The 12,570-nt window shown below is 51.5% G+C and overlaps 1 protein-coding gene across 7 annotated transcripts in view; it reads left to right on the forward strand.

Moving 5' to 3' along the window:
• RTKN (rhotekin) overlaps positions 1–12,523 on the forward strand; it is a 31,183-nt gene extending 18,660 nt beyond the window's left edge. For 2 of the 7 annotated variants that reach the window (XM_010809835.4, XM_010809834.3), the window contains exons 2-13: positions 48–473; positions 5,584–5,783; positions 7,793–7,854; positions 7,952–8,005; positions 8,104–8,221; positions 8,432–8,641; positions 9,379–9,473; positions 9,583–9,773; positions 9,926–10,054; positions 10,754–10,922; positions 11,140–11,244; positions 11,823–12,523. In XM_010809835.4, coding sequence (XP_010808137.1) covers positions 402–473; positions 5,584–5,783; positions 7,793–7,854; positions 7,952–8,005; positions 8,104–8,221; positions 8,432–8,641; positions 9,379–9,473; positions 9,583–9,773; positions 9,926–10,054; positions 10,754–10,922; positions 11,140–11,244; positions 11,823–12,157 — 1,740 coding nt within the window. In that variant the 5' untranslated portion in view covers positions 48–401 and the 3' untranslated portion in view covers positions 12,158–12,523. 7 annotated transcript variants of the gene reach the window in all.
• The last annotated feature ends 47 nt before the right edge of the window (positions 12,524–12,570 follow it).

Here is a 12,570-nt window from a genome sequence, read left to right on the forward strand (position 1 = left end):
CTGGGGAGGGGCCAGAGTCGGAATGAAAGAGCCTTTTTCTTCCACAGCTGGGAGAACAGCTGCCACCAAAGCAAGACTGGACACTCTGTGCCCAGAGCCCCTTCTGCAGCTGGCCTCCTCTCCGGGTACCCTGCTCATCCTCACCTCGCTTTCCTTTCCTCCCATGCCTGGCTCCATCAGGGCCCTGGAACAGCGGTAGGCAAGGAGACTTTGTCACAGCAGCCAGAGGGGTCTAATTGGAGCACGAGAGGGACAGGGGCTGCCTCTGCCCTCTGACCAAGAACTGCCTACCTCTTTCAAGACGAGGAGAGCAGCAGGAGAGGAATTCTGGGGCAGCGTGGGGCTTGCTTGCCACCCCTCTGAGGGGTCAGCAAGGGAAGGGGAGCCCAGGGGGCACAGAGATGCAGGACAGATTGCACATCCTGGAGGACCTGAATATGCTCTACATCCGGCAGATGGCGCTCAGCCTGGAGGTAACGCCCCCACCCCTGGAGTGCACCTCCTCCACAGCATCCCAGCTCCGGTTCTGCGGTTCTGCGCTGCCCTTTCCGGCTGGGCCTGCTCCAAGTGGGGAGAGGGATGAGGTGGTTCTGTGTGCCCTTCTTTGGGTGCTACTTGTGGACCCAGGTTCAGTTCTGCCAGTTAGAGTATTGTGCTGGCAACAGGGTCTTCACCCTTATTTCTGGAAGCTCTGTGGGTTGGTGTGGCTGTGTGTTCTGGGGCTGAGGGCCCCTTTTAGGTGTGGGAAGAAGAGAGTACACTGTGAGCGTGGTCTTCAGGAAGGAGACGGCCTTACCAGAGAAGCGGAAGAGGATTCTAGGGCAGGATATAAGGATTCTGTGGCCCTGAAGATGGCAGGGAGCTGTTTATTCATTTATTTATTCTTAATCACATTTATTGAGCACCTAATATATGCCAGCTGCTTTCTAGATCTTGGGACACCTCAGTGAACAAAACAGGAAAGATCCACTCTAGGGGACCTAGAAACATGCAAACACATAAATAATCTCACAATGAAATTGTGATAAAAACAGGGGTATCATAAACATCAGGTAGGAGAGGCAGCATTAGATGTAGGAGTCAGGGAAGACCTTTGTGAGCTCTTTGAGCTGTGGCCAGAAGGATGAAGATATGTAAAGATGGGAGGAAGAGCTTTCCAGACAGAGGGCAGAGTAAGGACCTTAAATGAGGATGATGATATGTTTGGGGAAGAAAGAGAGCCAGTGTGGCTAAAACATACTGGTTGGGGTCAAACTGACTGGCGGGGACCAGATTATGCAGGGCTTTGAAGGCCATGACAAGTCATTTAGATTTTACTGTAAGTGTGATATTGGCCCGTGGAGGGTTTTAAGCGTGTGGGACAACTCACCTAATGTTTTAATGTGATAGGTGTTGTGTTTGAAAGGAACAGGCTAGGTAGGGGTGGGGGTGACCACCAGCTAGGAGGTCATTACAGCCTTTGGGGAATGAACCTGAAGGTGAGGAGTAAATGCTCATGGTGAAGATAGGGAGAAAAGGGTGGATTTGAAATGATGGTGGTAGATCTGACAGGGCTTGCTGATGGATTGGACGTGAGGCTGAGGCAAAGAGAGGGCTCCCGGATGATTCTCAGGTGTGTGGCTAAGCAACTGGGCAGTGTAGTCATTTACAGAGATGGGAAAGATAGAGGAAGCTGTGGCAGTGACTGCCTGAACCAGGCAGAGGGTTGCTGCTGAGGGAGGTCAGAGGCTGGACAGTAAAGAGTCTAGCTCAGAAGGGGGATTTATCACATGTTTTTGCACCCTCAACCTGGTCCACACTCCCTAGATAATGATAGACACATGGCACTCTTCACCAACAAATCCATGCGTGGCCTCACAATCTTTCTCAGCACAACCTTGGCATAAATTATGCAGATTGTGTCTTTCACAAGGGCATTGCATAGTGGCGAGAGTCCTGGCCTAGTTTCAGGCTGGGTGAGGAGGAAACACCTTTATCTAAGTTCTTTGCCTAGTGAGGGTCATCTTTTTCTGATGTGCAGAAAGTTGCCCAAGGTTTCCACTACCTATTGTCTTGGGTCGGCACAGGAGATAAAATCTGTTTGCCATCCCTCATCCTCTGCACTGTTCATGTTACTAGGTACATGTAGCTATTTACATTTAAATTTTAGTTAATTAAAATGAAATAAAATAATTTTCAGTTCCTTAATTACGTTAGCCATATTTCATGTGGTCCATGGCTATTGAGCATTTCCATCATTGTAGGATGATGGAATGGTCTTATTGGACATGGCTGGTCTAGGTATTTAAGTATTCAAATTCTGCATCCCTCCCCCTCCAGGTAATTGTTCTTCATAGGAGCCCTGCCCAAGTTCTGGACAGAAAAGGGGGCTTAGATTTCACTTTAATCATCTCTTATTCAGCCATTGGTTGGTTGAGGGTGCTGTGTTCTTTCTCCGGGAGGCTCAGCAGTTCTCCAACCCCCAACTCATTGATGTTTCAGGGATTAGCAAGATGGGTAGTTGTCAAAGTGTAAATTCAAGGAGATTTTTCTGGAGAAGGCAACTTGAGGTGCAAGTAAGGAGGAGGTGGGAGTGCTGGGCCCAGGTACAAGTTAGATTTTCCCATTTAATCCTTAAACAGTGCTACGGAGCAGGTGGAATACCCAACTCCCACCCCCTACCCCCACCCCCACCCCCAGAGGTTAAGTTCTCACAGCTAGTTAAGTTCCTAAGCCAGGATTTGAATTTAGCCCTGGTGGAGTTTCTAAAAGGATCATAAGTCAATGAGAAGCAGAGCAGGAAGTTAGAGACAGAAGAGGGTGGGAGGAACTGGAAAGGATGTCCAGAGAGGGCCTAGTATGTGCTGGGGTTTCAGGCCATCATGACTCATCCTCCTTCAGCCGCTTGGGTCCTGACCCAGTCCAGCTGACATCCAACTGAGGGCTCTTTCCCAGGAGAGCCTGGTGGAAGTACTGCTGGCTTGGGAAAAGAGGGCATATGGGTGGGGAGGAGGGGACATGGAGCTATCCCTGAGGTAGGGAGAGGGGGTGAAGGTCTGGGATCCAGATCCTGTGTCAGGATTCCCAAAATGGTCTGCCCAAAGGATGGGAGGTTTTTAGGGCATTCTCCACTGTGGGGCCGTGGGAGAGTGGATTCAGACCAGAGGGCTGTGGGGGCAGTGGCAGACAGGGTGTCTGGGCCCCTAAGCCAGCTCATCCAGGCTGGATACCATGACTTCTCTGCAGCCCTTTATACCAATGTATTCCAATGTATATACCATCCTCCCTCTGGCAAGCTCCCAGGCCAATAGTCACCTTGGAGAGCACTTGTAACGTGGAGGGGTCTCCTGGTCTCTGGCAGTTCTAGACCCTGGAGCCCTTTCCAGGGTGAGGACAGTGCTCCTGGAGGTACTGTCCCTCTGCCACTAGATCTCTCTGGTTAACACTGCCGCTGGAGCCTAATGGGGCCAGGTGGACAGAGGGAGCGAGGGGCTGCCTGCAGCTCACTCTCGCGACAGCTGGGAGCTGATATCATCGGCGCTCACTGCAGGCGTGGCGGCTCCCCAGGGTACCTGGTCTTGAGGTTCCCCTGAGGACCAGCCATACTGCCTGCATCGTGCTGCATGTGCAATGGACAGGGCTAGGGAAGAATCCGTGAGTGCTGGGGCTGGGACCAAAAGGCAAGTCAGGAGGGGGCTGAGGCTGTTGCGCAGCCCTACCCCCCTCACTTGTTTGAGGTATTTGTGGTAGAAGCTGGATGCAGAATGAGATGGGGGTGGGCAGGCAACAAACCTTAGCAGAGATGGGATCCTGGTGCAGGCAGGCATGGTGGAGGTGGGGACAGCTGTGTAGCCTGAGAGGGCTTTCTGGTGGAGGCGGCACTGTACATGTTGGCCTATTTAAAGAGTCAGGAAGGGAAACGTGGATAGTGAGGGTGATGAGATGAGGTGAGAGGTGATGAGAGTCTGGCCTAGCCCAAGTAGGGAAGGAAGAATCAGCAGGTAGGTCAGACAAGGCAATTCCTGCACGCAGTAATTTAGGGTGTTCAGTCTTGGAGACTTGAAGGCTAGAGTCATCAGGGACAGAAGCAAGGGCACAGAGTGTGAAAGAGAGCTGGTGTGAGGGAGAAGACAGGTTTTGATGTTGGGCAGTCACATTCACCCTCCTCTTCCAACGCTATGACTCCACTTGGCTTGCTTCTGATTTGTATACACTGTAATAGGGTTAGTCTTCCAGTTGCTCTCTGAAGCCTTCCCCATCACCTCAGCCAGAGACAAATAGGGCCTGTTTCCTGAGTGCATTTGTGCCATGACCTGGCACTTACAGAGCAGCCATTAATGTCTGCATCCCTCACCTCCCAGCTGGATTTCAAATGTGAAGCCTTCGACAGCACAGGGATGCTCTAGTGTTATTACTGAGTGAATTTTACTGGGGCTGAGGTAGCATCATTAAAATAAGTACACACTACTTCCTCCCAGCCCCCACCTCCTTCCAGGTACACCATATGTTGGGCATTTTGCTAAGTGCCTGCTCAGCAACTCGCTCTTGACCTTCTGTTTCACCTGCCTTCCTGTCTGTCTTCACCTCCCATACTCAGAAGGCCAGCAGGTGGCAGGCTCCAAAATCTGGGGTGTGTACTGCATTCTGTACAGCATGGGTGAACACTGTAGGTAGTATGCTTCTCCACTGACCCCTTACCAACTAGATGTCCTCTCTCATCACTTGAGTCTTTGGGGTAAGCCAGGATCTACCATCTGTGGCCATTCCCTTTAGGTAGTGGTTCTCAGCCTGGGCTGCACCTCAAGGTCACTTGGGGAATTCTCCCAAAAATGCACATGCCCCACCTGTTAAGAGATTCTTATTCTGCTAATCTGAGGTGGGGCCTGGTGACCTTTTTTTAAAAAATCAGAAGATTTAATTTTTTTAAAAGGTAACACAATTTCCAATAGTACGGTAGATTTATAAACTATCATAAGTTGACTTTCCATTCCTGGCTCCCAGCCCCACAACCACTACTGTTTTATGTGTATCTGTGGATATGGATATGCATATATAAATATTGTGCCCAAATAGAAGCATGCTGTAATACTGTTCTACTATCGTTTCTCACTTCATATATTTTGAATAGTTTCATTTTTGCATACATGTCTACCTTAATGTCTGCAATATTCCATATTCTGTGGTATAGATGTACTATAACTTATTCAACCAATGCCCTATTGAAGGACTTTTAATCTTGGTGTTTTAAATTGATGCTGCAATGAATATGGCTCTGCCCACAAGTGTCACTATATTTGTAGAATAAAATCCTAGATGGTGCATAGCTGGAGAAAAGGATGTGAATTTGTAGTTTTTACAGATTTTTCCAAATTGTGCTCCAAAGAGGCTGAAAAAATTTATACTCCTGAAGGGCATCTGTATTTTTACAAAGCTTCTCTGGTTATTCCTGGGCAGTTGAAGTTGAGACTCAGTCCCTGCCCTTTAGTTGCCTGAAACCTAAGTTCATCAGTTTCTTGTTGACCACAGCCCACTTAGGGACTGAAAGGTGCATCAGCCTGTCCCCAATTGATATTTCCTTCTCTTCCTTATCCCCACTCTGGCTAGGACACAGAGTTGCAAAGAAAGTTAGACCATGAGATCCGGATGAGGGAAGGGGCCTGCAAGCTGCTGGCGGCCTGCTCCCAGCGAGAGCAGGCTCTGGAGGCCACCAAGAGCCTGCTGGTGTGCAACAGCCGCATCCTCAACTACATGGGCGAGCTGCAGCGGCGCAAGGAGGCACAGGTGCTGAAGAAGACAGGCCGGCGGTAAGCAAGGGGAGGCGAGGCTTTATGGGGATAGTGGTGCTCTGGATATATATATGGAGCATGGAGCATGGAGCACCTCGAAGACGACTTCCTGATGAAGACTTCCCAGGGACCTAGAAGACACCTTGATGTTTATCACCACAGTGTGCTGCCCAGAGGCACACTAGTGAGTTGCTAGGGCCCAGTAAAGCCCGTGTGTCTGGTGAAAGGCTGCTAGTCTGAGGATAGTAATGCAGGAGTGCTAATTTGCTAAGCCGTGCCTGTGATCTGACAAGCCTGTTTGTCTGGCTTCTGGAAAGCTAATTTTCTCAAAGCCAGTTCACCAAATGGTCAATTTGCTAAATGACCAATTAGTCATTTACTGTAACAGACAGTAGCTATTGTACTTGGGGTTTGCCTCATTTGAGGCAGAAATTGGGAGAAATAATAATAAAAATAATTTAAGTAAAAGCCTGCTGCTGCTGCTGCTAAGTCGCTTCAGTCATGTCCAACTCTGTGCGACCCCATAGATGGCAGCCCACCAGGCTCCCCCATCCCTGGGATTCTCCAGGCGAGAACACTGGAGTGGGTTGCCATTTCCTTCTCCAATGCATGAAAGTGAAAAATGAAAGTGAAGTCACTCAGTCGTGTCCGAGTCTATCGACCCCATGGACTGCAGCCTACCAGGCTCCTCCATCCATGGGATTTTTCAGGCAAGAGTACTGGAGTAGGGTGCCATTGCCTTCTCCGAAGTAAAAGCCTACCCATTCATATAAATTAGACTGTGTACTAAAAGGACTCAATCTGACAAAACTGTAGTGAAATGGTTGAGGTGATACTCTGGTAAAACTAAAATGTGGGAGAAAATATTTGGCAAATTGATCAATTCTGAGAACTGACCATTTTTTTGTAAATTGGTCACTTGGAAAATTGGCTTCTGGCAAAGTAACCTGTTTGACCCCACAAGGCTGAGTGGGGAGAAGGTCCAGGCCCCTCGCAGGCATAGTGTCCATTCCAGCTCACACACAAGGAGGTTGCCAGGAGGCCTCTAGAGTTCACCCATGAAGACACCAGGGCAAGGCAGGAACCCCTCAACGGCTGCTCCATAAAGTTAAAGGAAGAGCAAGCAGGCATAGGGACAGCTTCTACTTTGAGTCTGCTGTCTCTTAAGAGGTGGCCGTTGACAAGCTCTGCCTTGCCCAAGTCCTCACACATCCCATACAGTGTGATCTGTGGCACACCGTAAGTCCCTGGCAGCTGAACACGTTGCCATCAGTGCCACACCATTTAGTTTAAGGCTGTTCCAAGTCTCTAGTTTCATCATGACGAATTATAAATTAGTATGGAGAAGCTGGCCACCACCTTAGGAAAGGGACACATGCTCAGTGAGTTCTAATGTTAGGCAGGGAGGGGAGGAAGACCGGATGTCCCTCCCACAGTGGAGGAACTGGGGAACTTGGGGCACTGGGAAGGTTTAGCCAATCTAGCCAGAAGGTTAGAGGGGAAATCAAAGCTGGGGCGGGGGGGGGAAGATGGAGAGAGATTTGTGATAAATGGGATACAAATGTCCCCTATTTGGGTTCTTGATTTTCTGACTGAGTACCCTCCTTTATTGAAGTGATGAGATGGCGGAGACAAGTACCCTCCTTTGTTGTTAAAAAGAAAGCCTGCACACTCCTCCAAGCCTGAGGAGAATCCTTGAAAGGGAGTCTCTCTGTGGGCAACCTGTCTCCTCAAGCCCCACTTCTTCCTGGCAGGAATCTAGGGAGGTGGTCAGGAAGGGTGCTTGCTGGGGGTGGCCTGAGCTTGTACTGTGTGTGTGAGCTAAGTGCCTCTAGTATTCCCAAGCCCAACAACCTCCTGGGTTCAAAGGACAACTCTCCCTAACAGTCCTTCAGCTCTGCCAATGTCAGCCTGGCAGGGATCTGGCAGCTGAGCCCTGGGCCGGGGGGGTCCTAGAGCCTTTGGGAACCAGAGCCAGGGGGAATAGTGTCAAGAGGCCAGGCTAGGATGTTGTGATTTGCCCACAGGCCTTCGGACAGTGGGCCACCCACTGAGCGCTCCCCCTGCCGTGGCCAGATCTGCATTTCTGGTAAGAAGCACAACTACCCCAGCTGCTGGCATTCTTTGCCCAGTGATAAGATCTCCTGTCCTGTCTTGATGTCTGTTCCTATCCCTCTGCCCCTTAGATCTTCGGATTCCACTCATGTGGAAGGACACAGAATATTTCAAGAACAAAGGCGGTGAGTTCCACACATGTGGGACAGACTTAAGGGAGTGGCCCTGAGATTGGAGGTCCCCTCGGGGGCACATCATTACCGGTTTTGCTCTCGGCCCCCAGACCTGCACCGCTGGGCTGTGTTCCTGCTGCTGCAGATAGGGGAACACATTCAGGACACAGAGATGATCCTGGTGGACAGGACCCTCACAGACATCTCCTTTCAGAACAACGTGCTCTTGTGGGTACCTCATCCCTGTGGCTCCCCACTTTTTCTGCTAGGCTCTAATCATGTAGCTGCAGAGGAGGGGAGGAAGAGAAGGAGGGAGGGAGCTGGGCCTTCCCTGTGGAGCTGTCCTGTACTTGCAGGACATCCATCCTAACCCCAGTGCCGCTCCCTGGACTGGCCCAGACTATCCTCCCCTCCTTGCTTCCTCCCATATTCCTACAGTGCTGAGGCAGGGCCAGACTTTGAACTGCGGCTGGAGCTGTATGGGGCCTGTGTGGAAGAGGAGGGGGCCCTGGCTGGAGCCCCCAAGAGGCTTGCTACCAAACTCAGCAGCTCCCTGGGCCGCTCCTCAGGGAGGCGTGTCCGAGCATCGCTGGAGACTGCTGGGGGCTCAGGCAGCAGTCCCATCTTGCTTCCCACTCCGGCTGTGGGGTAAGCACCTATTTTCCTCCCTGGCCCTCAGCTGGCCACTGGTGATCTCTAAGCTGTGTTGAGCATGCGGAGCCTATTTTCAACTGTTGCCAGGACATGCAGACAGATATGAATGAGCAGTGGTCACATACTGGGAGGCACTCTGGCCCATACCTCAGGTACTTCAAACAGCCAACTGAGAAGATCAACAGGAATGCAGGAAGAGCTAGGTTCTGGGGTCTTCACTGCTTTTGCAGCAACAGATACACCTTATGTAGATATAACAGAGTGCCCCTGGCTACAGCAGAATAGCCTGGGTGCTGTGGTGTTGCCTACAGGCACCTGGAGGCACCTAGTAGACTCACTGGGTCTCTGAGGAGCAGTTTGAGAACCTTGCAGGTAATGAACAGATTGCTTATTTTGGAGACAGATGCAGATTCAGATTCAAGTTCTACCTCCTCAGCTTTATTTTGGGGCAGACTTCTTAACCTGTTTAAGCCTCAAGCTGCCTCGTCTATGAACTAAAGAATGCCACCAACCTCAGGGCTGTTGTGGGAATACAGTGGGATAACGTATTTAAAGCACAGGCCCCAGCACTTAGCGGGAGTACAGTATATGTCTGTTTCATCCCCTGTGGGGGAGGCAAGCTAGCTTTCTGTGGGGCAGCCTAAACAGGGGGGCAGACCTGCTCAGCTCTTACTGCTCTTGCCACCCAGCATGCCCCTCACTTGGCTGCTGCCCACTTCTCTGTCCTGCAGTGGTCCTCGTTACCACCTCTTGGCTCATACCACGCTCACCCTAGCAGCTGTGCAAGATGGGTTCCGCACACATGACCTCACCCTCGCCACTCCTGGTGAGTATGTATCTATGTGGGGGACGCTGGATGATGAGAAGAGGGGCTGACAGATGGTTCCTTCCCCTTCACATTTCCCACCCTCACCCTGCACTTCTCTCTCCCCCAGAGGAGAGCCCTGCCTGGCTGCCCCTTTACGGTAGCATGTGTTGCCGCCTGGTGGCTCAGCCCCTCTGCATGACTCAGCCTACTGCAAGTGGTACCCTCAGGGTGCAGGTGAGGGACCCTGAGGAGTGGAAGGGAAGTGGGAGAAGACAAAGGAGAGCCAGATCACGTAGGGATCAAAGAACCATTGAAAACGTAAGATCTGGGTGGAGGAAGGAGGGGCACAGTAAGATGAAAGGAGGGTAAGGTAGGAGGGTGGGCAGAAAGGAGTCATTTTTCTGTGGGGGGCTGGGAAGAAGGGTGTTGGGGGTGTGATTCCCCTAGGAAACCTTGAGTCATTTATGCAGCAAGCAGGGGAGCCGCGGGACTGGGTGCAAGTACACGGAGTCCTGAAAGGCACAAACCTCTTCTGTTACCGGCAACCTGAAGACACAGACACTGGGGACGAGCCGCTGTTTACTATCGCAATCAACAAGGTGATGAGTCTCTGGTGGTGAAGCCACCAGGTGCCAGGGTTCGGGAACCTCTCCATCAGGCCCTGGGAGGGCACAGAGGGCACAGAGACCTCAGAGAGATTAAAGCTAGCTTCCTGCTCCCAACAGCACCACACCCTGCTTCAGGGCCAGGGATGCTGAGGGACCGTGTTCTCCCCACCAGCATCACGGAAAACGAGTCCCTTCTACTCACCAGCCTCCGCCCCTGCCAAGTGTCACAGAGAGTTCGATTGCCAGTTTAGGACTTTTCATCCTCCTCCCATCTTTCTTCAGATTTCAGTCTGCGTCTCTTTTACCCTTTCCTGGTTTTCTCTCCCAGCCCAAGTCCAAGAACTTCTTTGTTTCCTAGCCCTTTTGCTGGCACTCCTGCCGACTTTTATAAAAGTATTGAGGGGCCTTAGTGTTCCTGTTCCTGCCTGCCTCCTCACCTTCCCTGCCTTGCTCCATCCCTCCTTTCCTGTCTCCATCTGCTCCTTTTCCTGACTAAGGATGACTTGTCTCATTCCAGTCCTTTCTTGCCATTTCTTCCTACTCTGATCAGTAGGAGCCAAGTGAGAGGGCTTGGTGAAAGCTCCACAAGTTCCTCCTTCTAAGGGTAGGGATGACCAAGCCTGCCTGATGTCACTGCTGACTTCTGTGACCAAGGTGAAGGTGGAAGCAGATCTTGGATTTCTCCTCTAGGAGACTCAAGTCCGGGCAGGGGAGCTGGACCAGGCAGCCAGCTGGCCCTTCACCCTGAGCATCAGTAACCGGTATGGGGAGGAAGAGGTAACGCACACTCTTCAGGCAGAGAGTCGGGGAGCCCTGCAGAGCTGGATGGAGGCTCTGTGGCAGCTTTTCTTTGACATGAGTAAGAGGAGGGGTCTGGATTGGGGCTTGTTATTTTTACCAAAGTAAAATTATTTGATAATTCTTATAATTAAAAATTATATAATACAATATTAAATTATTATAATAATTCTTATAATAATACAATACTTTTTGAAATGAGCCTGTTTTCAAGAATGTGTGGAAGGGAATGTAGCAGGGGAGAAGGCAGCCCACCCCCATCAATGCTCTCCCCTCAGGTCAGTGGAAGCAGTGCTGTGATGAAATAATGAAAATTGAAACACCTGCTCCTCGGAAACCACCCCAAGTGCTGGCCAAGCAGGGGTCCCTGTACCATGAAATGGGTGAGTGAAAATGCACTGTGGGGTCCTCATGGGCAGCTGCGTTGGGGGCTTCAGGGGAACCCAGATAGTGGAGACAGAGAGAAAGCACACTGTGGGCTAAGGCAGAACTCTGGGGACCCAAGTCCCACCCAGGAGTCCTTTCCCTTCTCCAGCTCTTCTTAAAATCACCTCCACCAAAGTCCAAACAAATCCTTGTAGAACCAGACTCATTTCATGGATTTTTTTTTCCTAATTTTTTCTTTCCTGTTTCCCTTTCTGCATGTGGATTCCTGTCTGTTCCTCTGACCCTTCACTTGCCCCGCAATGCTTTAATTTTCCTCCTCTTTCTTGGTTTCTTCACCTCCTTCTGCCTACTCCCCTCTCGCTGTCCACCCACTGCCCCCATGTGCCACAGTCTGATCAGAGCCTGTGGCTCCTGGGGGCCCGTGTGAGGGGCTGCTCCTGCAGGATAATGCAGTCTCAGCAGAGATCCGGGCTCTGCTTTCCTCCTCTTACACTGACAGGTGATGCTCAGGGCTGAGTAGCTCTGGGGCCCAAGCTCTGACTCCCCTCCCCTCGATCCCTTCCTGATACCACAGCTATTGAGCCGCTGGATGACATCGCAGCAGTGACAGACATCCTGGCCCAGCGGGAGGGCGCGAGGCTGGAGACACCCCCACCCTGGCTAGCAGTGTTTACAGACCAGCCTGCCTTGCCTGGCCCCTGCTCACCTGCTTCAGTGGCCCCAGCTCCAGCCCGGATCCATTCCTTGCCCTGGGGGAGACCCCGAACATTCTCTCTGGATGCTGTCCCCTCAGACCATTCCCCTGGGGCTTCTCGCTTGGTCGCCCCTCTCCCCCTGCAGCGATCCCCACGATCCAGAGGTCTCTGCAGCAAAGGCCCACCCCACACTTGGCTCCAGTCACCAGTGTGAGAGAGAAAGGTGCTGGCAATAGGATCTGGCCAGAAGAGGGGAAGATGTGTGTGCAGCTGGGCTCGGATTCAGCACTGTTTGCAGCAGGCTGACCAGCTTGGCCTCCCCTTCCTCTGCTGGAGTCGGGGTAGGCTGAGAAGGGGTATCAGAAGCCCCTTTAAGCTGTGGTTGCCACGGTGCTGAGGGACTTGTTCCCAGGGCTGGCTGGGACCCCGTAAACCCTTCCTGGGAGAAAACTGGAACCAACCCTGCCCTACCTCCCTGCATTAACCAGCTTTGAGAATGGCACTGAAGAGCCTTGGGAGGGAACACACCTCCCTTGTGACTTTTACATTGACCATTAAAGTTATTTAACATCACCCTTCACCTGGTTGTTGAGAACAGATTGCCTCTTGACTTGGTCAGGACCCGCC

Source organism: Bos taurus, chromosome 11 (assembly GCF_002263795.3).
Source record: "Bos taurus isolate L1 Dominette 01449 registration number 42190680 breed Hereford chromosome 11, ARS-UCD2.0, whole genome shotgun sequence".
Lineage (NCBI taxonomy): Eukaryota > Metazoa > Chordata > Mammalia > Artiodactyla > Bovidae > Bos > Bos taurus.